Source organism: Aotus nancymaae, unplaced genomic scaffold, assembly GCF_030222135.1.
Source record: "Aotus nancymaae isolate 86718 unplaced genomic scaffold, 86718_ANA_hifiasm-v0.15.2.pri h1tg000014l, whole genome shotgun sequence".
NCBI classification, from domain to species: Eukaryota; Metazoa; Chordata; class Mammalia; order Primates; family Aotidae; genus Aotus; species Aotus nancymaae.
This window is the reverse complement of record NW_026988425.1, coordinates 120,578,319-120,602,997: the sequence shown is the minus strand read 5'-3', so window position 1 is coordinate 120,602,997 and position 24,679 is coordinate 120,578,319. Positions and strand designations below refer to the sequence as shown.

The 24,679-nt window shown below is 54.0% G+C and overlaps 2 protein-coding genes across 7 annotated transcripts in view; one reads left to right on the top strand and one right to left on the bottom strand.

Moving 5' to 3' along the window:
- ZNF710 (zinc finger protein 710) overlaps nt 1-7,490 on the top strand; it is an 83,960-nt gene extending 76,470 nt beyond the window's left edge. For all 4 annotated transcript variants that reach the window (XM_064376287.1, XM_021674348.2, XM_012463846.2 and 1 more), the window contains exon 5: nt 4,805-7,490. In XM_064376287.1, the coding sequence (XP_064232357.1) occupies nt 4,805-4,974 (170 nt within the window). In that variant the 3' untranslated portion in view covers nt 4,975-7,490. The remainder of the gene's footprint in view (nt 1-4,804) is intronic.
- IDH2 (isocitrate dehydrogenase (NADP(+)) 2) lies at nt 60-24,679 on the bottom strand. 3 transcript variants are annotated; one of them, XM_012463849.2, is made up of 11 exons: nt 24,512-24,679; nt 16,139-16,230; nt 14,978-15,143; nt 13,389-13,549; nt 13,160-13,303; nt 12,211-12,347; nt 11,882-12,033; nt 10,250-10,362; nt 9,975-10,072; nt 9,790-9,882; nt 60-9,377 (listed from the first exon to the last, which is right to left on the bottom strand). In XM_012463849.2, exons 1-11 carry the CDS (start codon nt 24,624-24,626, stop codon nt 9,290-9,292), a joined length of 1,359 nt encoding a protein of 452 aa, XP_012319272.1. In that variant the 5' UTR covers nt 24,627-24,679; the 3' UTR covers nt 60-9,289. The 3 variants fall into 3 exon arrangements, with proteins under 3 accessions (XP_012319272.1, XP_012319273.1, XP_064232358.1); XM_012463850.3 differs by lacking the exon at nt 24,512-24,679 and adding an exon at nt 23,498-23,515; XM_064376288.1 differs by lacking the exon at nt 24,512-24,679 and adding an exon at nt 17,912-17,929.

The following is a 24,679-nucleotide window of genomic DNA, read 5'->3' as shown; positions in this document are numbered from 1 at the left end:
GGTAACAATGGGATATGTCTTCTTCAAAGGACTTAAATGAGCTCACGTAAACAATATAATAAAAGTCATAACTGACATTTATTAAGTGCTACCTGTGTGCCAGGCCTTTATTAACTCATGTGATCCTCGAAATGAGGTTGGCTCTGTTATTATCCTCATTTTACAGATGCAGAAATGGAAGAACAGAGAAGTTAGGTAGCTCATGCAAGATGACAACTCAGCAGGAGGTGATAGACTATTTCGGTACCATGAGATCATATTTCAAATCAGTGGATGGGAAAGAAAGTTAAAAGGGGGAAAAATGGCAGCTGGAAAGATAAGGGAGAACCAGGTGAGGTCCCGACTCCAAGTTCACCATGGAAGGCCCTAGGGACATGCAGAGGGGAGATCTGAGCTTCCCAGCAACCAAGGCAATAAGTGTCAATCAGTCACATCTGAGCTTCCCAGCAACCAAGGCAAAAAGTGTACATCAATCAGTCACACTCTTCACAAGTGCCTGCCACAGACTAGAACCTACGTACTCCTGAAAGGGCCAGATGGGTGTGACATTAAGATCTGGGAGAGATTTTGGGAGATGATCCTATGCCTCAGCAGTTCGTAGAAGTTTTGGAGACTGTCAGAAAACATCCCAAATGTCAGCAGTAGCCTTTCCCTCCAGCAGTGGTCAGTAGTAAAAGCATTTCTGTTGGGTGACAGTAAAGCTGTTAGCCTCTCTGGCCTCATGGTCAGCGGCGGGGCAGGGACATGCTGTGGAGAGTCTACAGGAAAGAGGGAGCCAGCAGCACCACAGGGAGGCTCCTTCTACAGTTTGGAGCCATTTCTGGTGCTCTTGACTGGGCATGATGGTTCACGCCTGTAGTCTTGGCACTTTGGGAGGCCAAGGCAGGCAGGAGGATCACTTAAGGCCAAGAGTTTGAGACCAAACCAAGTAACATGGTGAGACCCGGTCTCTACAAAAATATTTTAAAATTAGCTGGGTGTGGTGGCGTGTACCCTACAGTCTCAGCTACTTGGGAGTCTAAGGCAGGAAGATCACTTGAGCCCAGGAGTTCAAGGCTGCAGTGAACTGTGATTGGACCACAGCACTCCAGCCTGGGTGACAAAGCAAGACTCTATCACCAGAAAAAAAAAAAAGAGATTCTGGTGTGCCTCTGAGTCACACCAGCTGGGAACGTGCGTTGGCGGTAACCAGGTGAGCTGACTTGCCACGTGGCTTATTTACTGGAATGCAGTCAGGCACTGGGGACAGCTGCAGTAGCCTTGACTCTGGTTTTGGAGCCCCTGACCAGTGAATGGGCTGGGTTTTCTGGCAGAAACAGTTATCTCAGTAGCTTTGTTTTGTTTTTCAGTTGTCTATTAAGGTTGCTTCCAGTAGGTGAGACTGAAAACCCGCCAGCTGCTCTCGGTAGCTCCTTGCTACTCAATGTGGTAGGAAGGCGAGCAATGTCAGCCCCACCTGGGATCCTGCTGGCCTCTCAGCTCCACCCACACCCGCTGAGTCAGACTCTGCACTTCAAAAAGATCTCAGGGCCATTTGTTGCACAGTGAAGTTTGAGACACACTGGACCAGACTTGTGCCTCACCAAGTGCTGGCCCCAGCCCCGGAGCTTCTGATTCAGTCTGTCTGGGGTGGAGTCCGAGAAGCTGCCTTTCCAACAAGTTCCCAGGTCTTAGCCAAGGGGCCGATGGTTCAGGGACCGCACATGGAGAAGCTTTATCCAGACTCCAGAGGGCTGGCTGGCACATCAGCTCCATGATGGGAGTCACCTGAGGAATGTTTTCAATGCTGAGGCTGGACCTGAGGTTCAGGTGGAAGTGATCTGCAGTGCGGCGGGGTGACTCCATGTGCAGCTATTCTAGTCGAGCTGCCCTGTTGCTAACCAAACCCCCCAGAAGGAAGCAGAGCAGACCATGCCCGTTTACTAGAACCAAGAGACTGTCAGGGTTATAGCTCTTTTAGAATTTGTTAGGCCAGGCATACTGGCTCATGCCCACCTGTAATCCAACACTTTGGAAGGCCACGGTGGGCAGATCACCGAGGTTGGGAGTTTGAGACGAGCCTGGCCAATATGGTGAAACCCCATCTCTACTAAAAATACAAAAATTATCCAGGCATAGTGACCGTACACCTGTAATCTCAGCTACTCAGGAGGCTGAGGCAGAAGAATCACTAGAACCCGGGATGCGGAGGTTGCAGTGAGCTGAGATCACGCCACTGCACTCCAGCCCGGGTGACAAGAGCAAGACTTCAACTCAAAAAAATTATTTAGCAGGTTTTCCTGTTTTTACCAGAAACTCCCCCAACAAGATTTTTTAGAAAGACTGTCCCCATATATGTTGTTCGTAGGGGCGGTTAAGGCACAAGCTCTTTCTAGATGAGCTCAGTGCTAGAGATGCTTAGACTTGCTCTTCCTGACTGTATCAGATGACAGAATGAAGCCAATGGGCCTGGAACAGCTGTGCTCCAGGTCCGCCCCCCACCTAGAGCCTGGTTCTGGGAAGCTCAGGCTTGATGAGAAGGAAGGCAGCATACATTCTAGATGGAATGATCTAGTAACTATGGGGCTGTAATTTGGGGAGGTAGATGAATGTCCTTGTAAAAAATATCACGGACGATTCTCTGGGGTCCACAGGACGGGACAATACACTTGATAAAGTGGGGACGGTGTACCGAGATCCAGAGGTACAAATGTACCCAACGTGCTTTATTTAGCTTGTTTTCAAAACCAGCTGCGTAACATGAGGGTGTGACACTAGGATTGCAGGAAGAAACAGCCCAAATCAATAAGATATGGGACAGGTAACCTGGTTTTATAAAATCCAGAAGACTCACAGCACATTAGATGCTACAGGTACAAGTAACAGATGCCCAATCAGACTGGCCTAAACAATAAGGAAATAGATTAGGACATGGCTCAAGGCCAGGTGTGGTAGTGCACACCTATAATCGCAGTTAGGAGGCTGAGGCAGGAGGATCACTTTGAGTTTGAGGCTGCAGTGAGCCGTGACTGCACGACTGCACTCCAGCCTTGGCGACAGAGCAAAACCCTGTCAAAAAAAGAAAGAAATGGCTCAAAGTCTAGGCCCTCTTCAGAGCTGGCTGATTCAGCTTGCCAACAGTGACATCAGGGCAAGGCTTCCTCTGTCCACAGCATTAGCTGCGAATATCCTCATGGTCACAAGATGGCTGCCAGTGGCCATTAGGGTGTGTGCTCCTTGTTCTCACAGTGGAAGATGAGCAGGGAAGCCTGCTCCCTTCACTCTCTGACACCAGTAAGAAGGTGCTAAGACTTACTAGCAGGGCTTTCCTCATGACCCACCCCCCGGGACTGGGTCACATGCCTGTTCCTGAACCACTCATTGGCAAGGGATGGGATTACCTAAGACCAGTGGTTCTCAGCTGACTGTGACTTTGTCTCCAGGTGACATCTGGCCATGTCTGGAGACATTTTTGGTTGTCACAACTGGGGTAATGCTACTGGGATCTCAGGGGTGGAGGCCAGGGACGCTGTTCCACATCCTACAAGATACAGGACAGCCCCACAGCCAAGCATTGCCACCTTCAGTGCCAGAGTTGAGAAAGCCTGCCTTACACCAATCAGAGCTGCCTCTGTTTGGGGGCCGTTTCCCCCAAAACATCACATCTCGATGGACAGGGCCAGAATGCACCATGGGGGTTAGGCACAGCCCCTGCCAGCCTCCCAGGTCCCCAGATCTACCCTGGGCTTCCCCTGGGGAGTTATTTTTTTCTGGCTTTTGTTGTACCAGTAAGATCTTTATAATGAGATTTCAATTTGATAAAATTCCAAGGGGCCTCTTAAGAGTTTTTGCCGGGCATATCTTTATGAACCCTGAGTGTGTGTTTGTCCCTGGAGCACCGGGCCCAGGGATGCCAATGGGTAGACTCGATAGAAAAGCACTGCTGTTGGGAGCCGTGCCCTGCAGCAGTTTGAGGCAGAGCAGCACAGTGGCTTAGAACAACAGCATGGGCCAGGCACGGTGGCTCACGCCTGTAATCCCAGCACTTTGGGAGGCTGAGGTGGGCGGATGATGAGGTCAGGAGTTCAAGACCATCCTGGCCAACGTGGTGAAATGTCTTCTCTAATAAAAATACAAAAATTAGCTGAGCATGGTGGCACGTGCCTATAGTCCCAGCTACTCGGGAGGCTGAGGCAGAATTGCTTGAACCTGGGAGGTGGAGGTTGTGGTGAGCCGAGATCGCACCACTGTACTCTGGCCTGGGCAACAGAGCAAGACTCCGCCTCAAAAAAAAAGAACAACAGCATGTGCTGGGTGACCTTTGGCAAGTTGATTCACCTCTCTGAGCCTCAGCCTTTTGAGCTGCTAAACAGGGTGGTTGTGATTGCTGGATGAGGTGAGGCCTGTGAGCGGCTGGCATGCAGCAGGTGCTGATGAGTGGGAAAGATGATGTAGGCAGGCAGCTTTCCCGTGGCGGAGAAACACTGCAGAGGAGGAGTAAGCAGGACTTAGTGACTCTGAAGGGCCAATGGCGGAATGACCCAAAGAAGGCTTTAAGGCCAGACCCACAGGTCTCCACCTCAAGGGCCCTCACCGATAGCACCCACTGCCCCACACTCAGCTTAGGGGCCTAGGTCTGGTGACCCAGCTAGAAGCCACATGACCCTGAGGCACCTGAGGGTGGGACGGCTGAGAGGCGGCTGAGGCTTCTGGAGGCTGTGACTGGGAAGCCCTCTCTTTAGCAAGGCCATCCACTTCCTGCGTGGGGGTGACTGGCTCCTCCCGTGAGGAGGCAGCCAGGTCTGACTGTGCCCCTCTCTTGCAGACCCCATGATGGAGCTGACAGGCACTGACCCTTCTGAGCTGGACGGCCAGCAGGAGATGGAGGACTTCGAGGAGAACGCCTACAGCTACACGAGCGTGGACGGCGGTGCCGAGGCCAGCGTCCTCACTGAACAGGCCATGAAGGAGATGGCCTACTACAACGTGCTATAGCGCAAGCTGGGCCACCCCCAACGGGGGCCGGGGGGCCGGGGCGTGGGGGTAAGACCCACAGGCTGCGGGCTGCACTCCTGCAGCTGAGAAACAAGCTACTGCCCCACTGTTCTGAGCCCCCCTCCCCGAGTCGTTTGCACCACTAGGGACCTTTAGACCAAATGGAGACATACTACTGGCCCCAGCTGTGAGCCAGCACAGGCCCAGGTATCCCAGCAAGGGGAGGAGAACACACGAGGCCCAGATCGGGATCTCCCTGGCCTGCTTCCCCGGGGAGGCGGTGGGAGAAGTGGGGCCACTGGGGACAGGTCACAAGGGCACAGGCCCTCGGGGTCTCTCCAGGCCCAGCAGAGCTCCTCAGGGGTCCTGACACTGGAGGAAGAGACCACTCGAGCCATGTCTTTTTCTCAGCCAACTCCTGCCTCTAAGGATGTCTGAGTTCCCTGCTCTGGTCAGTACCGCTCACCCTACCTTGTCCAGGCCTCCTTCCCCACCCTGTCGACGGGACGCCAGGCAGGGCACTCTGCCTTCTACCTCGCACGCCTCAAGCCAGGCATGCACTTGGCCCCAGCCCCGGCCTGCAGGACAGCTAGGGGGAGCCCTGTCCTACATCCCTGTCTGGAAGTGGGTGTCCCTAAAGTGGATTGCAACACACGTCATCCACTTCGGCCCTAGCTGGAATGTGACACCAGAGCCCCCGCCAGGGACAAAGCTGGGACAGGCCCCTCGTCAGGCACACACTATCAAAACCAGGAGCAGGGGCCAGGGCAGGGTGGGGTAAGGGCACCACAGGGGACCAAGAAGGGCTGTCTTCTCGGAGGCCCAGGACCACCTGTTGGGGAGGGACCGCAGTCATTTCTTATTCCTGGGTCCACCTTGCGACGGGGATAGCCACGAGTCAGAGCTCCCCAGAAAGAGCAACGTATTTAAGAAGGAAAGTGAAGCTCACAAAGGGAAAACAAGGGTTTTTTGAGCAAAGGGGTCTTTCGAAGGTAACTTATTCTTTTTTTCTTTCCAACTCCGTGTCACCTATGACCTTTTCTGATGGAGATGCATTTTCTTTTCCAAGCATAAGCTTCCTCGTGTGCTGTGCGTGCTTCCTACCCACCCACCCCGAGCGGCCTGGCCGGGCAGGACTGGGGCCCAGGTCGCCCCGGCCCCGGAGGAGCAGCCGTTGGCAGCAGCCTGAGCAGGCTGGGGTAAGGAAGGAGAAGGCAGCGCGGGGAAGCCCTCCACCCCTGCCTAGCCCCTGCAGCCACTGACTCCTCAGTCCTGTGTCCCCTCCGTGGCTGCCAGGGCTGCTGACTCTGCTCAGCCAACAGAGCACTCCCTTGCTCACCTGCTCTCTTCCCCTCTGTTCCCATGCCAGCTCCTGCCCCTGCAACCAGAGGCGAAATGCCCAGGGCAGTGAAATAGCACATTCAGGAACTCTAGGGCACCCGGACCCCCGCCTACATGCCTCCTGAGGACTCAGTGGGGCGGGGCAGGCAGGGGCCGTCCCCAAAGGCACAGATGAAGCCACTAGCTTCAGCCCAGAAACCCGGAGCGGGGAACAGCCTGGGGTGGGCGGAACCCATCTGCAGCGCAGCCACCCCCAAGGCTGAATCCTCAAGTGAAGGACCAAGCCAGGCCTCAGGGTGACTGTGATAAGGACTGACGGGTGGACAGGGTGGCCCAAGTGTGGCTCCCAGACCCCGAGGCCCCACGGCCTCCCAGGTGCCCCCCATGATGACCCTCAGGTGGCAGTGACCCCGTCACTGTACAAGACATTTTCTCCTGCTGAGCAGAAGGCATCATCCCCTGCAACTACCTCTTCCCACAACGTCTTTCTCCCCTGGTACCAAAAAGAACCCTGTACCTCCTCCTCCTCCTTTCTCCCGCCAGTGCAGTGGCCTTGGGCTTGGAAACCGAAGGGAGAAGGTCTGGCCCCCGGGGTGGGGCGCTCCTTTCCCTCCCCAACCCCGCCATCCGCACTGGCCCTCTGCGAGGTTCGATACTTGAACGCCCCCTGCCCTGTGCCTTGGACCTGGGCAAAGCTGGGAGGAGGAAACAGCACAACTCACAGTTTGAGCTGGGGGGTGGTCTCCGCAAGGCTCCTGTCCGCGCCCCTCCCTGACCTTCTCAAAAGAGGTGCACAGCCTCTCGGGTGACTTGGAAACTCCTGGACAAATTCCATTCTAACTTATTTTGACATGTATACAAACCAACTGTTTAGAGATTCCACTTGTGCAAAGCCCTACTGTGTTTTTATGTTCCTGTTTAAAAGAGAAGTTTACTTAGCAATAATTATAAATAAATGAATATTCTTTAGTGAGGTGACTGCAAATGCGTCTTTCCCCAGCTCTTGGGGACCTGGCCCTCACCCTCAGCAGGAACTCCCAGCCCCACACAGCAGGGCTGCACTCTCCCGGGCCCGGGGGAGGCTGAGACCATCCTCTGCCCTGGAATGGCCGCCCACAGGGCCAGTCACCTACAGCCAGCTGCTCTGGGCCCAAGAGAGTCGTATGGGCCAAGGCCCTGCATTCCCACCCCTTGCAGAGAAAAGCTGCTTCCCCTCCCCACCCACCCACAGGGCTCCAGGAAAGAAGCCAGCTCCTGATGCCAGGCCAGGCTTCAGAGGCTGCATTCTGCAAGGCTGCCAGCCCTGTGCCATGACAGGCAATAACAGGCAGGAAGCCTTGAGCTACCTCCCAGGGGCTGGGCCTGTGGGAGCCACCAGTCCACTTTTCTTCTCACAGCCCTGCAAGTTTCAGGGCATTACTCAGGAAGAGGAAGCAGAGGCACCAGTGTGGGTGGAGGGCGAGAGCCCTTCCAAAGCCATTGAGTCTACAGCAATAGTCAGGTTTCAGGAGCCATGGGGGTCCCCCCAGTACTTAGGAAGGGGACTTTGTAAGATGGGGTTTTCTTTAAGAGATGGGGTTTTACTCTGTTGCTCAGGCTGGAGTGCAGTGGTGCCATTATACCTCACTACAGCCTCAAACTCCTGGGCTCAAGTGATCTTCCCACCTTGGCCTAGGACTGTAGACATGAGCCACTACACCTGGCCAGGACTTTATAAAGATTACACAACTCTTCTCCAGGACATTTTAACACCAACAAATAGAAGCTAATCACTATGCAAAAGATAGTTATTTGATTATATGTAGCTTTAGAGCAACTTTTTATTCTTCCTTTTTACATGGGGCTAAAGAACGTGCATAGAGCAATTTTTTTTTTTTTTTTTTGAAACAGAGTCTTGCTCTGTCACCCAGGCTGGAGTGCAATAGCATGATCTCGGCTCACTGCAACCTCCACCTCCCAGGTTCAAGCCATTTTCCTGCCTCAGCCTCCTGAATAGCTGGGACTACAGGTGTGTGTCACCATGCCCAGCTAATTTTTGTATTTTAAGTAGAGACGGGGTTGCACCATGTTGGCCAGGCTGGTCTTGAACTCCTAGCCTCAAGTGATCCACCCACCTCAGCCTCCCAAAGTGCTGGCATTACAGGCTGCGCCACAGTGCCTGGCTGAGAGCAGTTTTTCCCAAGCTTCTCTAGTTTTGCCACTACATGCTGAAAGTGAACCCAAGCCTGGGAACCGCTGGCCCGGATGATGTTGGGCCCTCAGTCACACGCACCCAAGCCCCCGCAAACCCAGGCAGCCTTGGGAAGGAGAAGTGTGAGGCGGGTGTGGGTACCTGTTTTTAATACCTAGAAAAAGGCTAAGAACGTGGCCTGGAGATGTTTAGATTAAAACCAAGGAAGAAAAAGATCAATGACAACCTATCAGGAACTGAGTCACTCTCAGAATGGAGAACTGGAGACAAACTGGGTGGTACTAGGAACTTCAGGGAACCCAGAGGCCTGTGCCCGGAGAGTCCCAAAGCTCCTTGGGGCCCTGTGGAATGAATGCAGGTCACTAGGGCTGCCTGGTCCCTCCCCGCAGTGGCAGCCCCTTCCTGCGGGGCTCCAGTCTGACCCAGGGAAACCCCCCAGCTCTAGCAGGGCCTCAGCCTCAGGGCCCCCGCTGCCTCCTCCCCTCAGGGACAAACACAGCAGACAGTTTTGTGAAGAGCTTTTTAGTAGCTAAATATGGCACCATGTGTTCCAAGGGCAATATAAATTACAGTATGCAAAACATACCGACTGGCTGAGGTAAGACACGCTGCTCCTGCCTCACATCACATGAGGGGAAACACACATATGCTTTAAAACATCTCGCTTATAAAAACGTCCCCTAAAAAGGCCTCCAGAGAGGGGCTGTGAGGCTCACCCTCCGCCGTGCTCAGGAGGCGCGCTGGCTCGGCCCGGCCCGTCCACTGCAGCCGCGGCAGCGCCTCCTACTGCCTGCTCAGGGCTCTGTCCAGGTTGCTCTTAATGGTGTCCAGGAAGTCCGTGGTGTTCAGGAAGTGTTCGTTCAGCTTCACGCTGCGGAGAGAGCACACTCACATCAGGGGCAGCTCCGGGCGTTGCCAACGCTGTCAGCCAGGCCCTTCCAGGGAACAGCCTGAGCTTGGGCATCGGAATAGCCATCTCCTGCCACCCAGGCTGCAGGCCAGAGGCCCCGATAGCCCGCTGCCATGAGGCCACAGCAATTCCGCAGGCACCCGTAGGGTCTCTTTCCAGGTGACTGCTCTCCTGGGAGAAGCTAGGTGAGGGTGCGGGCAGGGTCGGAAGGAGCTCTGAGCAGCCAGCCTCGGGGATGGGAAGCAGCTCACTAGGTCTGGTCTGCAGCAGCTGGCCTGAGCCACCTCTCAGGGCTGCAGACTTGCGCCGCCCCAGGCCCCCTGGCGTCCCCCAACCTGGCCCCAGTGTCTGGCCTCCACCCCAGGCCACGCACTTGCTGAGGCCGTGAATGCAGCCCGCCAGGTCCTTGGTCATGGCTCCGCTCTCTACGGTCTCCACACACACCTTCTCCAACGTCTGGGCAAACCTGCAGGGGATGGGGCAGAATGAGACCCCCTCGGTGCCAGGCCAGAACCCGGAGCCTCTCCCGGCAGCTGTGGCCTCTCCCTCTGTGCTCACCTGATGAGGTCTGGGTTCCCATCCAGCTTCCCCCTGTGCTCCAGGCCACGTGTCCAGGCAAAGATGCTGGCGATGGGGTTGGTGCTGGTGGGCCGGCCCTGGGGATGGGGGTTGCAGGGGGATCAGGAGCCGAGCCAGCTAGCAAGGGGGCTGCCCAGATACAGCTGCCCGCCCTGGACTTGCTGGTCAGGCTCATCCTTCCAGCCCTCAGGTCAGTGGGCTTTGGGCCCCGGTGGGGAAGAGGGTCATTGTGAGGCCCCATGTCCTGCACTCACCTTCTGGTGCTCCCGATAGTGGCGGGTGACGGTCCCATGAGCGGCCTCAGCCTCAATTGTCTTCCCGTCAGGGCAGACCAGGACAGACGTCATCAGGCCAAGGGAGCCAAAGCCTGGAGGGTGGAAAGCCTTTCTCAGGGCCTTGCCTCTCCTGGGCCCCCAGCTGAGCCACACTGCCCTCTACAACCCACTGTTGTAGCTGCCACAGCTCGTGTCTCTACTCAGCCTCCCCCAGTGGCAACTAGGAGGACAGGGACTATTCCAGGCCTCTCCGCCCTGCCCTGGGTCTCCAGGGCACAGCACATCAGCATCCGTCTGCAACACCGCCTCCAGACGCCCCACAACCTGTGGCCCATGGGGCCCGAGACCCCACCGAGTCCTGCAGACCCCACAGCCTGCCGCCTGTATCAGGACCTAGAGATGCATTCAAGCAAACAGTAAAGCTGTTGCCAGCTATTTCCCAACCATCACTGTTGCAGCTGCTCTCTTAAGCCACTCTCAAGCTTTTTGATGTAGTTCCAAGTATTCCCAAATCCACGTCTCAACTCAAGCAAACTCTGCTGTTGTTAAGGACTCCAGGGCTCCAAAGGCACCCCCATGGCACCAAAATAAGGATTGAAGAAAGAAAACAACATCTACAGGAAAATGCTTTGTGTACGAATTCTAAGGATTTTGGCAGTGAGCAAGCCCTTCTCCATTGTACCTGCACCCTCACACCCATTCCTTAGACACCTGAGGTTACATTTCGTGCCTTTCCCTCATCTGCTATGGCTTTTCAGCCTTCCATCCTAGATGGCAGTTGTTCTGGTGAGAGGATCCCCACTGGACTTTTCAAAGTAAAGCCAAAGGTTTACACAAAGTAACAAGACTCTGCTTTTCACCAGAACCTGTCCCAGGCTTCCCTTTCCCCTTTGCCAGGAGCTGTCCTGCCTGGTAAGCTTAGGTTTCTCTTTCACTCTCTGTGTCCCGCCTGATTCCCACACTGCCATCTTTCCTGCTCTTGTTCCCTACACAATTGGCCCATTTCTCACTGTTCTTTGCTAATGGTCTCACCTATACTCAGGGCTGAAACCTGGCCCTGGAATTCCTGTGCCGTCCTCTCTCTCTAAAAGCAGCCTCAAGGCCGGGCGCGGTGGCTCAAGCCTGTAATCCCAGCACTTTGGGAGGCCGAGGCGGGTGGATCATGAGGTCAAGACATCGAGACCATCCTGGTCAACGTGGTGAAACCCCGTCTCTACTAAAAATACAAAAAATTAGCTGGGCATAGTGGCGCATGCCTGTAATCCCAGCTACTCAGGAGGCTGAGGCAGGAGAATTGCCTGAACCCAGGAGGCGGAGGTTGTGGTGAGCCGAGATCTCGCCATTGCACTCCAGCCTGGGTAACAGGAGCGAAACTCCGTCTCAAAAAAAAAAAAAAAAAAAAAAGCAGCCTCAGTAATACACCAGTCCAAACCTAATTTGTGAGCCTCTCTCACTCAAATGCCAGGGAGCTCCCCCTGCTGTCCACAGAGAACCCTGCAATGAGTCCTACTGCTCCATTCCAGTTTCCTACTCAAAGGGTCTAAAAAATCCCCTCCAACTAGAGAAGAGCAGCAGCCCACCCCAACAGGGAGCAGCATGCTCCCCACGTACCCTGGGCCAGGATGTCGGACTGCACGTCTCCATCATAGTTCTTGCAGGCCCACACAAAGCCGCCGGAAGACTTGAGGACCTGAGCCACCATGTCGTCAATGAGCCGGTGCTCATACCAGATCTTATTCTTCTCGAAGTCGGTCTTATAATGCCTGGGAGAGCAAAAAGGTCTGTTATGGGCGGGGGGCAGAAGGCGCACAGGTTGGGGACCCCTCCCCGAGCCTCGAAGCTGAGCCAAACGCACTCTAATAGCGACCTCCCCAGGGTAGGATGGGGACAACGTGGGAGGAAGGGAAGAAAAGCCATGGAGTGGACGGATGAGGCTTTACTTGTCAAAGATCTCCTGGAAGATGTCCTTGAAGCGCCCATCGTAGGCTTTCAGAATCGTGTTCTTGGTGCTCATGTACAGCGGCCACTTCTTCTGGATGGCATACTGGAAGCAGCTGTGCGCGAAACCCGAGATGGACTGTGGGGAGAGAGAGGGCCCTGGCAGAGTGTCCTAGCCTGGCACTTGCAGGCAACCCCCCACCTCCCAGAGCCAGGCCCAGACCTCCAGGAACGGTTCCCTGCCACCCACACGACTGTTTGACACCAGCCTCCGTGTAGGGAGCACGATGTTTCTGCTGGCCCAGCCTCTGCCTCTCTACTTCCCGGGGGCAAGAGGTCCCTCAACTTTGCTCTGGAAAGCCCTGCCTTTTCCCCAGTTCTTAAGACTACGTGGCGGGGAAGGGCTCATTCCCAGGCTCCACGGGCCCAGTGCTGGGGTTGACCGTGTGTCCCTGGCTCATCCAATCACAAGCCTTTCTCCCTGGGGCTCCTGCGATTGGCTCAGAGGTGGTCATGTGACTCCGCCTGGCCCTTGAGCTGGAGTTGGGAGCTGAGGCAGCCCCTTCTGAGAGGGTAGCCAGGCGGGCGGTCAGTCAGCCTGGAGCTGCTGCTGGCCATTCTCTTCTGAGAGGGTAGCCAGGTGGGCAGGGTGAGCCTGGAGCTGCTGCTGGCCATTTCTTTTTTTTTTTTCCTATCATTTTTTTTTTCAAGAGATGGGGTCTAGCTATGTTGCCCAGGCTGGTTTCAAGCTTCTCACCTCAAGCAGTCCTTCTGCCTCAGCCTCCCAAAATGCTGGGATTACAAGTGTGAGCCACCATGCCCAGCCCGGGTGGCCATTTCTGCCTCTTTATGGTCTAAGAATGAGGCCATCACAGAAGAAAGGAAAGCCTCGAGCCAGAGGTGAAGAGAGAGCTGGGAGAGGAGGGTAGGGGATGCCCGAGCCAGCCTCACCTTGTCGGTGTTGTACATGCCCATGCCCACGCCGCCCTCGGGGAAGTTGTACACCTCCCACTCCTTGACACCGCTGCCATCTTTCGGGGTAAACACCATCTTGAACGTGCCGGCCCGGTCCGCCACAAAGTCTGTGGCCTTGTACTGCAAAGACAAGAGGATGGCTAGGCCAGGAGCTCTGGTCGGGGGGTGCCCATGTCCGTGGACCCCCTCTCCCACCCTGGCCTACCTGGTCGCCATGGGCGTGCCTGCCAATGGTGATGGGCTTGGTCCAGCCGGGGACGAGGCGTGGGATGTTTTTGCAGATGATGGGCTCCCGGAAGACGGTCCCCCCCAGGATGTTCCGGATAGTTCCATTAGGACTTTTCCACATCTTCTTCAGCTTGAACTCTGTGAAGACAGAGAGAAAGTGGTCCCACTGCAGCCACCACCTTTCAACCAGAACTTGAACTCCAAGCAACAGCACAGCCAGCCAAGGGTCCTAAAATTCTTCGTTGGGGAGTCAGTGGAGTCTAGAGGCAAACACGTCGACTCTGGAGTCTGCCAGTTTTAACTCTGAGGCTTACACAAGTGGCTCAGCTGAAGCTGTAAAAGAAAATTCCTGGTAAAATCCCAAGCCTAGGTGCTGCCGTTAGGACAAAATGAGCTGTGTAAAGGACCTAGAGCGGTGCCCAGCCTATGCTAAGTGCTCTGTGGGCCATTATGATTCCCACGTCATACGTGGAGGGAGTGCAGTCTGGGGAAGGGCTTCTCTGATGAGGCCTGATAACACACTGGCCATTCCACACGCTCCGAGGCTGGCCCCAGCACTGCCCCAGTTCCTAAGGCTGTGACCCTCTCCTGCCCTGTCTGTAAATGGGGGTATATAACTCCCAAGGTTCAGGTGAAATGAAGAGCTCAGCACTCGTGATCCCAGTGCTGTAGGGCTGGGCATGACCTGCAGGACAGGGGCAGGCCTGGGGACTTTGCAGATGTATCTCGAGTGCTTCCTTCCAGCTCCTTCCGACTCAGGAAGTAGGAAGAGAGAGCTGAGAAAATCCCTCAACCATCCTTTCTCAAATTCTCCAAACCAGGCCCCTCTGCCCACACACCGCTGCCATTTCATGGAACCCTCAAGCGCGACCCCTATAGCCAAGGACCAGCAGCCTTGGGGTCAGCCTCGTGGGGACACCTCTCAGTGACCCTGCATGACCATGGGGATGGCGGCAGACCTGCAAGGCCAAGCCAGTGGCAGGAGGGCACTAGCAATGTCCCCAGAGGCTGCTGAGACTCTGAAGGACACAGGCCTGACACACGGTACTCCTGCACAGTCTCTCTGCAAAGCTGCCTGCAAGAAAGTCTACACCAGAACAGACTGCTGCCCAAAGAAGCCATCATTACTGTGACCACATCAGCATTACCTTCCTTCTCCTCCTCCTCAGCCCTGTCACCAGTGACACCTACCACTGTCAGAGCCACAGAGTGCAGCAGAAACACCCCTGACCTGGGAGATAAAAGACGTGGACTCTGTTCTCAGCTCTGCCACACCCTAACCATGGAACTTGAGCCCAGCCCCTTACCTACACCTGCCCCAGCCTCATCAACAGTGACCTCTGAGTGACAGTGACCTCTGAGTGACAGTGACCACGGTCCACCAGGCACACACAGGGAGACTGGCCTAGGTACAGTTGGCCTCAGGAAAGCCCCAGCTCTGGAAGCTCCCAGCCCCCTGGTCCCGAGATTACCGACATGGCCAGCTGTCCCAACCCAAGTGTGGAGAGGCTGGTGGGAGAAGCCTGCGGCACCCCCACCAGCCCACCCACCTCCACACCCTCGTACCTTCCACACGGGCCTCGTCAGGGGTGATGGTGGCACACTTGACAGCCACACTGTACTTCTGGGTGGCCAAGGCAGAGTCAATGGTGACCTGGTCGTCGGTCTGGTCACGGTTTGGGAGCCCGAGGTCAAAATACTTTAGCTGGATGTCCACATGGGGCAGGATGAGCTGGGGACAGAGGGCCAGAACAAGGCGTCACCCCAGCAACTCAGGGACAGGACAGCAAAGGGCAGGATAAGAAGTCTGCAGGCCATGGCAGGGGTTAGTCAGTCAGAACAGGGACGAGTGAAGGCCAGAGTGGGGCATGCAGCAGAAAGCTGGACTCAGCCATTTCTAGCGGGGCCTGGCTAGAGCCGGCAGGGGCAGGGCTCTGGAGAGAGGTCGGTAAGCCCGGCCGCAGCAGCCTTCTGCAGGGCTCTTCCCCACTATGCCATCTGCTCCACTAACATGACCCATCGACTCAGCCGAACCCCAACCCCAAGTACATCTAGATTTCTCTACACGGCGCGTTTCCTCTTCTCAAGTGCTTTGAGATCTCACAGTCAGAAGTGGCAGTTCTCGACCTTTGTCCCATGAATGCACACACAATGCAGGGCCTTCACATGGACTCCGTGCTCTCCTGGGCACACACAGACCACGGCGACTTTAGAGAAGCCGAGCCGCCATCCTGGGACCCCTTTGCCCTAGTGGCTGCCACAGCCATAGGCTCGGTCACTGCCCTGCACACCAGCCCTGCTTCTCTTTCACTCCTTTCCAGTACCCCTTTGCCTTGGCGGCCACCACAGCTGCAGGCTGGATCACTGCCCCACACACCAGCCCTGTTCCCCTGTCACTCCTTTTCTAAAAGTGAGGCAAAATGCAGGGGATCCAGATGGAAATGATACAAGATTAACCTTGAAACTGCTCGAAGACGATAGAATGTGAGGCGTTTGGCACCAGCACAACACGGACTGCTTGGGACAGGCCCCCACCTGATGACTTCCAAACCATTCGCAGACAGTTGTGAAAAAAGGGTAAACAGAGGGGGAGGAACAGGGCTGCTGCTACCAACCAGGACAACGAGGAGTCCAGGGAATCTGCAGGAGGGCCCAGAAGCCCTTTCGGGACAGAACACTGCCTGCCAGCCCACCTGGAGAGCCACCCACTTTGGGAGGGGGCACTACCTTCTCCTTGATGAACTGCCAGATGATACGGGTCATCTCATCACCATCCATCTCCACCACGGGCTTTGCCACCTTGATCCTCTTGTCAGCATCTAGAAGCAGGGACACATAGCGCATCACGCCCCTGGGGAGGCTGGAGGGGGGCCCCTCTCCTCCTGGCCAGACCCTTCCTTCACCAGGAGACAGCGGCAGAAAGCCAGGGCTCCAGCTACCCAGTGCCCACTCCCCCATCAGCAAAGAGCTTAGAGCAGGGGTCCCCAACTCCCGGGCCATGGAGCAGTAGTACCATGGGCTCTGGAGAGAGGTCAGCAGACCAGGCCACAGCCTCTAGTGCAGGTCCACGGACTGTTAGGAACTGGACTGCACAGGAGGAGGTGAGTAGCAGGCCAGCGAGCATTACACCTGAGCTCATGCCTGTGAACTATGCATGCGAGGGATCAAGGCTGCACCCTCCGTAAGAGAAGCTAATGCCTGATGATCTGTCACTGTCTACCAGCACCTCCACACAGGACTGTCTAATTGCAGGAAAACAAGCTCGGGGCTCCCCCTGATTGAACATTATGGTGAGTTATATAATTCTTTCATTATGTATTACAATGCAATAATAATAGAAATATGGGCTGGGCACGGTGGCTTATGCCTGTAATCACAGCACTTTGGGAGGCAAAGGTGGGTGGATCATTCAAGGTAAGGAGTTCAAGACAAGCCTGGCCAACATGGTGAAACCCTGTCTCTACTAAAAATACAAAAAATAGGCCAGGTGTGGTGGCTCATCCCAGCACTTTGGGAGGCTGAGGAGAGTAGGTTACTTGAGGTCAGCAGTTCGAAAACAGCCTGACTCCATCTCTACTAAAAATATAAAAAATTAGCCAGGTGCAGTGGCGTGTGCCTGCAATCCAGGTACTGGGGAAGCCAAGGGAGGAGAATCGCTTGAACCCGGGAGGCGGAGGTTGCGGTGAGCCGAGATAGTGCCATTGCACTCCAGCCTGGGTAACAAGAGCGAAACTCCGTCTCAAAAAAAAAAAAAGAAAAAGAAAAATATAAAAAATTAGCCAGGTACAGTGGCGTGTGCCTGCAATCCCAGGTACTGGGGAAGTCGAGGGAGGAGAATCGCTTGAACCTGGGAGGCAGAGGTTGCCGTGAGCCAAGATCGCGCCATTGCACTCCAGCCTAGGCAACAAGAGTGAAAACTTCGTCTCAAAAAAAAAAAAAGCAGGCCTAGAAACCTTCTAGGCACATTTAAAACAAAAGTGACTAAAGCCTAACAGACCTCATACAACTCACTTTCCAAAGATAGGCAAACAGGTTTTTAAAAAAAAATCTAAAAATAATCTTAGAAATCATTTAGGAGGAATATTGAGACCCAGAGAGTGTGGTTTGCATGAGAGGTAAGACAGAACCCGGATCCCTGACCCAAATGCAGCCTCTGGAAGTCCCCAGGAGTCAGATGTAGAGAAGCAGAGCGCAAACACAGCCTCAAAGGATTTCATTTTCTGGAGAACAAAAGGTGGCTGACTGCAGGCTCTACCACCCTTCCCAAGATGCAAGGGGGATTTGGACCCGATCTACGAGATTCCTGCACTTTTCTCTGAAGCTTGAAAGAAAAGAGCTGCAGAACCTGCAGAATGTCTGCTGAGCTGTTGCAAGCTAGTTTAGTTTTGGGGAGCAGCTCCTATGAGTTAATTTGAGGACAGCTAATCAAATCTGTAAAAAAAAAAGAAAAGAAAAGAAAAATGAACCTGTCATAATCAGGACCCCTAAGGAGAGACTCACTAGGGTCCAGTTCTAGAGGTTTCAGCCTCAGCCTGGGTTCCACAGCTGGGCTTCAGCCAGGCATGGGTAGGAGAGTTCAAGGTCAAGAGGCTGAGGTGGGCAGATCACTTGAGGTCAGGTGTTCCAGATCAGCCTGGCCAACAATGGTGAAACTCTGTCTCTACTTAAAATAGAAAAAAAATAAAATTAGCTGGGTATGGTGACACACACCTGTAGTTCCAGCTACTTAAAAGGCTGAGGCAGGAGAATTGCTTGAACCTGGAGGCAAAAGTTGCAGTGAGCAGAGATTGCACCACTGCACTCCAGCCTGGGCAACAGGAACACTCCACCTCTAAATAAATAGGACAAAAGACTTAAATAGACATTTCAAGTCCAAAGATGATATACAAATGGCCAACAAACACATGAAAAGTTGCTCGACATCACTAATCATTAGGGAGATGCAAGTCAAAACCATGAGATATTGCCCCACTATCCCCTAACACCCCTAAAATAACTACTATCAGGCCAATAATAGTAATAATAATAGCAAGTGCTGGCAAGGATGTGGAGAAATTAGAACTGTTGTGCCCTGCTGGTGGGAATGTGAAATGGTGCAGCTGCTGTGGAAAACGGTATGGGGGCTGCTCAACTAAAGAAAAAGAGTATGATCCAGCAATTCTGCTTCTGGACATATATCCACAAAAGTTGAAAGCGGGGTCTGAAAGAGATATATGTGGCCAGGCATGGTGGCTCACACCTGTAATCCCAGCACTTAGGGAGGCCAAGGCAGGCAGATCATCTGAGGTCAGGAGTTCGAGACCAGCCTAACCAACAAGGAGAAACCCTGTCTCTACTAAAACAAAATCAGCTGGATGTGGTGGCAAGCACCTGTAATCCCAGCTACTCAGGAGGCTGAGGCAGGAGAATCGCTTGAACCTGGGAGGTGGAGGTTATGGTGAGCCGAGATTGTGCCACTGCACTCCAGCCTGGGTGACAAGAGTGAGACTCCATCTCAAAAAAAAAAGAGAGAGAGATGTATGCCCATGTTCATAGCGGCAATGTTCACAATAGCAAAAGGTAGAAGCAACCCATGTGTCCATCACAGATGAATGGATTAAGAAAATGGGATACAGTCCCCCTTTATCCAAGGTTTTATTTCCATGACATCAGTTACCTGTGGTGTCAGTTACCCAGTCAACCATGGTCCAAAAATAGGTAAGCACAATACAATAAGATATTTTAAGAGATAAGAGAGACCACATTCATGTCACTTTTACTACAGTATATTGTTATAATTGTTCTATTGCTAATTATTATTGCCAATCTCCTACTGTTCCTAATTTCTAAATTAAACTTTATCATCAACCTGTGTGTATAGGAAAAAACAGTATCTAAAGGCTTTGCCGTTTCAGGCATCCACTGGGGGTCTTGAAATGTATCCTCCACAGGGGCCTATTGTAGCTACATCCAGTGGAATATGATTCAGTCTTGAAAAGGAAGGAAATTCTGACACCTGCTACAAAGTGGATGAACCTAGGGGGCATCCTGCTAAGCAAAATAAACTAGTCACAAAAGACAAATACTATATGATTCGACTTACATGAGGTACCTAAAATAGTCAAATTCATAGAAACGAAAAGTAGAATCGTGGTTGCCAGGAACGGGGGGCAGGAAGTGGGGAGGTCATTTAATGAGTAAAGAGTTTCAGTTTTGCTTTTTATTTTTGAGAGTCTGAGTTTTGCAAGGTGACAAAGTTCTGATGCTGGATGGTGGTAATGGATGCACAACAGTGTGGGTAGCAATACTGTACCCTCACATATGATTAAGATGGTAAGTAAGTTTTATACCTCTTTTACCAAAATAATAAAAATTTAAACCAGTCCAAAAAAAAATCAGGAGTTTATATAAAAATCTAGATATGTGGCCAGGTGCAGTGACTCACGCCTTTAATCCCAGCACTTTGGGAGGCCAAGGTGGGCAAATCATGAGGTCAGGAGTTCGAGACCAGCCTGGCCAACATGGTGAAACCCTATCTCTACTAAAAATACAAAAAATTAGCTGGGCGTAGTGTCGCACGCCTGTAATCCCAGCTACTTGGAAGGCTGAGGCAGGAGAATTGCTTGAACCTGGGAGGCAGAGTTGCAGCGAACTGAGATCATGCCACTGCACTCCAGCCCGGGCAACAGAGCAATACTCTGTCTCAAAAAACAAGACAAAACAAAACTCTATATACGCAACACGCACTCACTCGTGGCAAGGATGGGCTGGGCTGAGGGTGGCTTCTCCCTTCATTCCATGACAGCCAAGTGCCCTCCAGTGTGCCCGAGGGCACTGAAGTTTGAGACCCCTGTATGGTAGAGACACCCTGTCTGCTGTTCAGCCTCTATGGTGACGACACAGCCATGGTCTGCCTTTCTCTGGGAGACAAGTGGTGACAAGCTACCTGAAATACAAGGAGCAGCAGCTAGGCCTCCCTGAAAACCGCCAAAGTGACAGCCACCATGAATCTTCAGCTGATGCATTGCACAAACACTGTCTTCTTGGCAAGAGTGCAGGATGGAATTACACCAGTCACCAGAGGCCCATTAGGCCAACTCTCCTCCCTGTTTGGGGCTCCTAGCACCCAATACCAAGTAAGGATTTCAAAACCCATCCCTGGCTCCTTGCTGCTCCCAACTGGAGGCTAGAGGTCCATCCGCAGGCAGCCAGCCCCAGGCATAACTGCTTCCCCCACAATCCTGCCCATGTGGTCCCCAGCAAAGGATCAGAGAGTGGGGAAAGGTTCCAATTCCCAGGGGCTCAAGAAGGCAGGACAGTAATTTTGTATAATTTATTTTATTTATTTATTTGAGACAGAGTCTTACTCTGTCACCCACGCTGGAGTGCAGTGGCATGATATCAGCTCATTGAAATCTCTGCCTCCTGGGTTCAAGCGATTCGGGTACCTCAGCTTCCTGAGTAGTTGGGATTACAGGTGTGCACCACCATATCCAGCGAATTTTTGTATTTTTAGTAGAGACAGCGTTTCACCATGTTGGTCAGGCTGGTCTTGAACTCCCGGCCCCAAGTGATCCACCGACTTCAGCCTCCCAAAGTGCTGGGATTGTAGGCGTGAGCCACTGTGCCCAGCCTCCTTCCCTTCTCTCACTTCCACATCCAAACCACCAAAACGAGAAGCCACCCTCAGACTAGCCCGTCCTCACTATGGGTAAGTGGCTGCTGTGTATCTAGATTTTTATGTAAAATCTCCTGAATTGGAACCTTTCCCTACTATTGGCTCTTCCTTCAAAATATATCCAGAATCCAACCACTTCCTCACCACCCCCAGTGCCACCATCCAGGTCCAAGCCATCATCCTCTCTTGCCAGGTCCCCGAAGCTAGAATGCTCCTGATAAGATGGAAATCAGATCATGACAGTCCTCTCAAAACCCTGCAAAGTTCTCAGAAATGGCCTGTGAGCCCTCCACAGACCCGTGCCAAACCTCATTCTGTCACTCAGCCTGGAGTCTGCTGAGCCAGCCTTTGCACCATCCTCTCTGTTTCTCCATCATGGCCTTGGCATCTGCAAGTCTCTTCCCCCAACGGCCTGCTTCCTCCCCTCCTCAGCAATTCCTTCAGTGAGGACTTTGCTGGCTGCCCTATCCAAACTTCTGTGAACACAACGTTCTTGCCTATTTCTCCTTAGCTCTACTCTTTTCGGGGGTAGGGAGGAGGCAGGGTCTTGCTTTGTCACCCAGGCTAGAGTGTAGTGGCACAATCATAGCTCACTGCAGCCTTGACTTCCTGGGCTCAAGTGATCCTCCCACGTAGCTAAGGCTACAGACACACGCCAACGTGCCTGGTTAATTTTATTTTTTATTTTTGTAGAGATGGAGTCTCACTATATTGCCCAGGCTGGTCTGGAGCTCCCAGCCTCAAGCAATCCTTCCACCTCAGCCTTCCCAAAGTGCTGGGATTACAGATGTGAGCCATGGCTCCTGGCCTTCCTTAAGTCTTGTGCCCATATATCACCCTAGTCAATGTCTATCTTGTTACTGTCTGAGTTCTATAAGGGTTTTGAAAAGATCTTTGCTGGTTTTATTCCCAGCTCTATCCCTGGCACCCGGCATGGTGTCTGGCACAGAATAGGAGCATACTACTTGTGTCAAAGACATAAAGGTCAAGTGGAAGTCAGCTCCATCTGGTCGGGGCTGCCCTGCCCTCACCTTCTGTTTCACTGAATATGCTTCCTCGCCTCTCACCCATCTGGGATGCATTGCCACACAGGGCCAGTGAGTTCTCACCAGCAGCCTGCACCAGATGTACATGGGCAGCATCTCTGCCCAGCAACGGGCCCCATGCCCTGGAGAAGCTTACAAACTAGAGTGTACTAATATTTACAGTCTGCTGGTATTTCTAACATGGGTTTACTGAGTATAAACCCGAGGGAAGGCCACAGACCCTGGCTTCCAGTAATCCAAGAGAAGTTTCCAGCACCTCATGCATAACCTGAATGGAACCAGCCCAAGAGCCCTCAACTTCACACAGAAGATCTGGGAGCAGGCCCCAGGCATTCCAGAGAAGTTTTCTTCAGGATCTACTGGGCCTAAACACCACCACCCAAATCAGCTCTGGCAGGGCAGCGAGGGCCTTATCTGACATGGCTGAGAGATCTGCACACTTAAGGGGCAAGAAAGAAACTGATGCATGCGGGAATTACCAGGCAGCAAAGACACAGGGCTATGTTAGCCCAAAAATATTCTTTCCTTGTCATCAAGGGGAATGCCAAGTATTCTGCCTCCAGCTGTGTTGCCAGGTAACAAGCTGGCAGAGCCGCAACTGTATGTCCAACTCAAACACCAAGCATTTTCCCCATTAATAACCAACCCACATGGGGATTCTAGAAGGACCGGCAGCTGACTGCTTTTTCTGTGAGTATTCAAATTCAGGCCCCTTAAAAGGGGCTTTGTGTTCCTGTTTGTGTGCTTTTGGAGGTTTTTGTTTGTTTTCTTTTTTTTTAACTGTCAAGGTAGAAAACAAGGGAGAACTAAAGAATGTAGCTAACTTCCACCATATTTTTTTTTTGAGACGGAGTTTCGCTCTTGTTACCCAGGCTGGAGTGCAATGGCGCAATCTCGGCTTACCCAGGCTGGAGTGCAATGGCGCAATCTCGGCTCACCGCAACCTCCGCCTCCTGGGTTCAGGCAATTCTCCTGCCTCAGCCTCCTGAGTAGCTGGGATTACAGGCATGCGCCACCATGCCCAGCTAATTTTTTGTATTTTTAGTAGAGACGGGGTTTCACCATGTTGATCAGGATGGTCTCGATCTCTTGACCTCGTGATCCATCCCCCTCAGCCTCCCAAAGTGCTGGGATTACAGGCGTGAGCCAATGCGCCCGGCTACTTCCACCATATTTTTGCTGAAGGTGGTGTGCCATATGGGAATCTTTGGGACTTGGGGCACTGGGAACCTAGGAGTTGTAGGCTGATCCCTCAGAGACAGATTCCCAGAGGTACAAAAGCAGACATGCCCCTTTCTCCTTGGCAGGGGAGATAAGACTAGACCGAAGCCTCCCCAACACCCAGCTGTAGTCAGCTGCTCCCACAATCCGGTTAACCATTACCTTCTCTGGCCAGGCCAGGGCCGGCGGGCCTCACCCCCTCTTCCTCGCTCTCCTGGCTCACCACGAGGTGCTCCCGGCCAGATTTCCAAACCCCAAATAGGGGTTTCCATGGCAACAGGCATCAGACAGGGCCAAGGGACCTACATTATTCCCTGCCTTTTGTAGCCGGGTTGGGCGGCCAGGATGAGGGGCAGGCCGATACCCACAAGCCAGGTAGAGCAGCCCGCGTGGGTAACGGAGGCTCGGGCTCAGTCTTGCTTATGACGGCCTGACTCCTGTCTGCTCTCCTAAGCAGGGAGCTAAGGGGCCCCAGAGTCGTGGGACCGATTCTGTAGAGTGGCATTTTGCACGGGCCGCCAGGTCTCTGCGAGAGGGAGCCAGGCAGGGAGGGCACGTGCCAACCAAGGCGGGTCAAGGAGAGGCCCCAGGATGGAGCCCCAAGTGCGGCGATGAAGGCGAAAGGCTGGGGGTGGGGTGGGGGCGGCAACCAAAAGGGGGAATTAGAAAGGACGCTCCTCCAGCTGTCGCGTAAAAGGTTCCAAAAATAGGCCACGTGGGCCTGGTGCCAGCGCGCGCCTGCTGAAAGGAAAGGGAAGCGCCAGCCTCGCGCCTCCCAGCCTTTGTCTGCGCAGGGGCCGCGCCGCGACCCTCCCCATCGCCCGGGAGCTCCAGCCCCGACGGTGCTCTTTCCAGGAGGGCAGGGCTGGCCCGGGACACTCTCAGGACCCCTCCCTCCCGGAATACCTGGAGCACTAGGCAGTCCCGACCCCTCCCCCTCTGCGCGCAGAACCGGCTGCCGCCTGGGACACCAGTTGCCACCGTCCCTCAGGTCCCCACCCGGCGCCGGGCACGGCCGGGAAGCGTCAGGCGGGGGATCGCGGGGGATCTCAAGGGATCGCGGGGGGAGTGCGGGGCGAAGTGACTCCCGGCCCTATGTGCGCCCGACCCGGCCACCCCAGGCCCGCCTGGAAGCCGCCACGTCGCAGCCGGGGGGCCCGGACCCTCGGCACTCACAGTGGCGCCGCGGCTGCTCCCGCGAGGTAGGGGGTGACAGGGCCGCGGGCGCCCAGGCCGGACCCGAACCCGAGGCTCTGCAGAGTGCGCTCGCGACCCGCAGGTAGCCGGCCATTCCCGCAGAGCAGGCAGGTCCCGCGCGCCGCTCCTCCGGCTCTGACCGCGGGC

Bases quoted from the DNA above. Each gene is read 5' to 3' on its own strand.
- IDH2 (XM_012463849.2), bottom strand. From the start codon at position 24,626: ATGGCCGGCTACCTGCGGGTCGCGAGCGCACTCTGCAGAGCCTCGGGT. The intron at 10,363-11,881 runs GTACGTGGGGAG...TCCACCCTCCAG, and splicing joins GTCCGACATCCTGGCCCAGG to GCTTTGGCTCCCTTGGCCTG. The intron at 9,378-9,789 runs GTGCGTGGCCTG...CTCTCTCCGCAG, and splicing joins TGCATTCACGGCCTCAGCAA to CGTGAAGCTGAACGAACACT.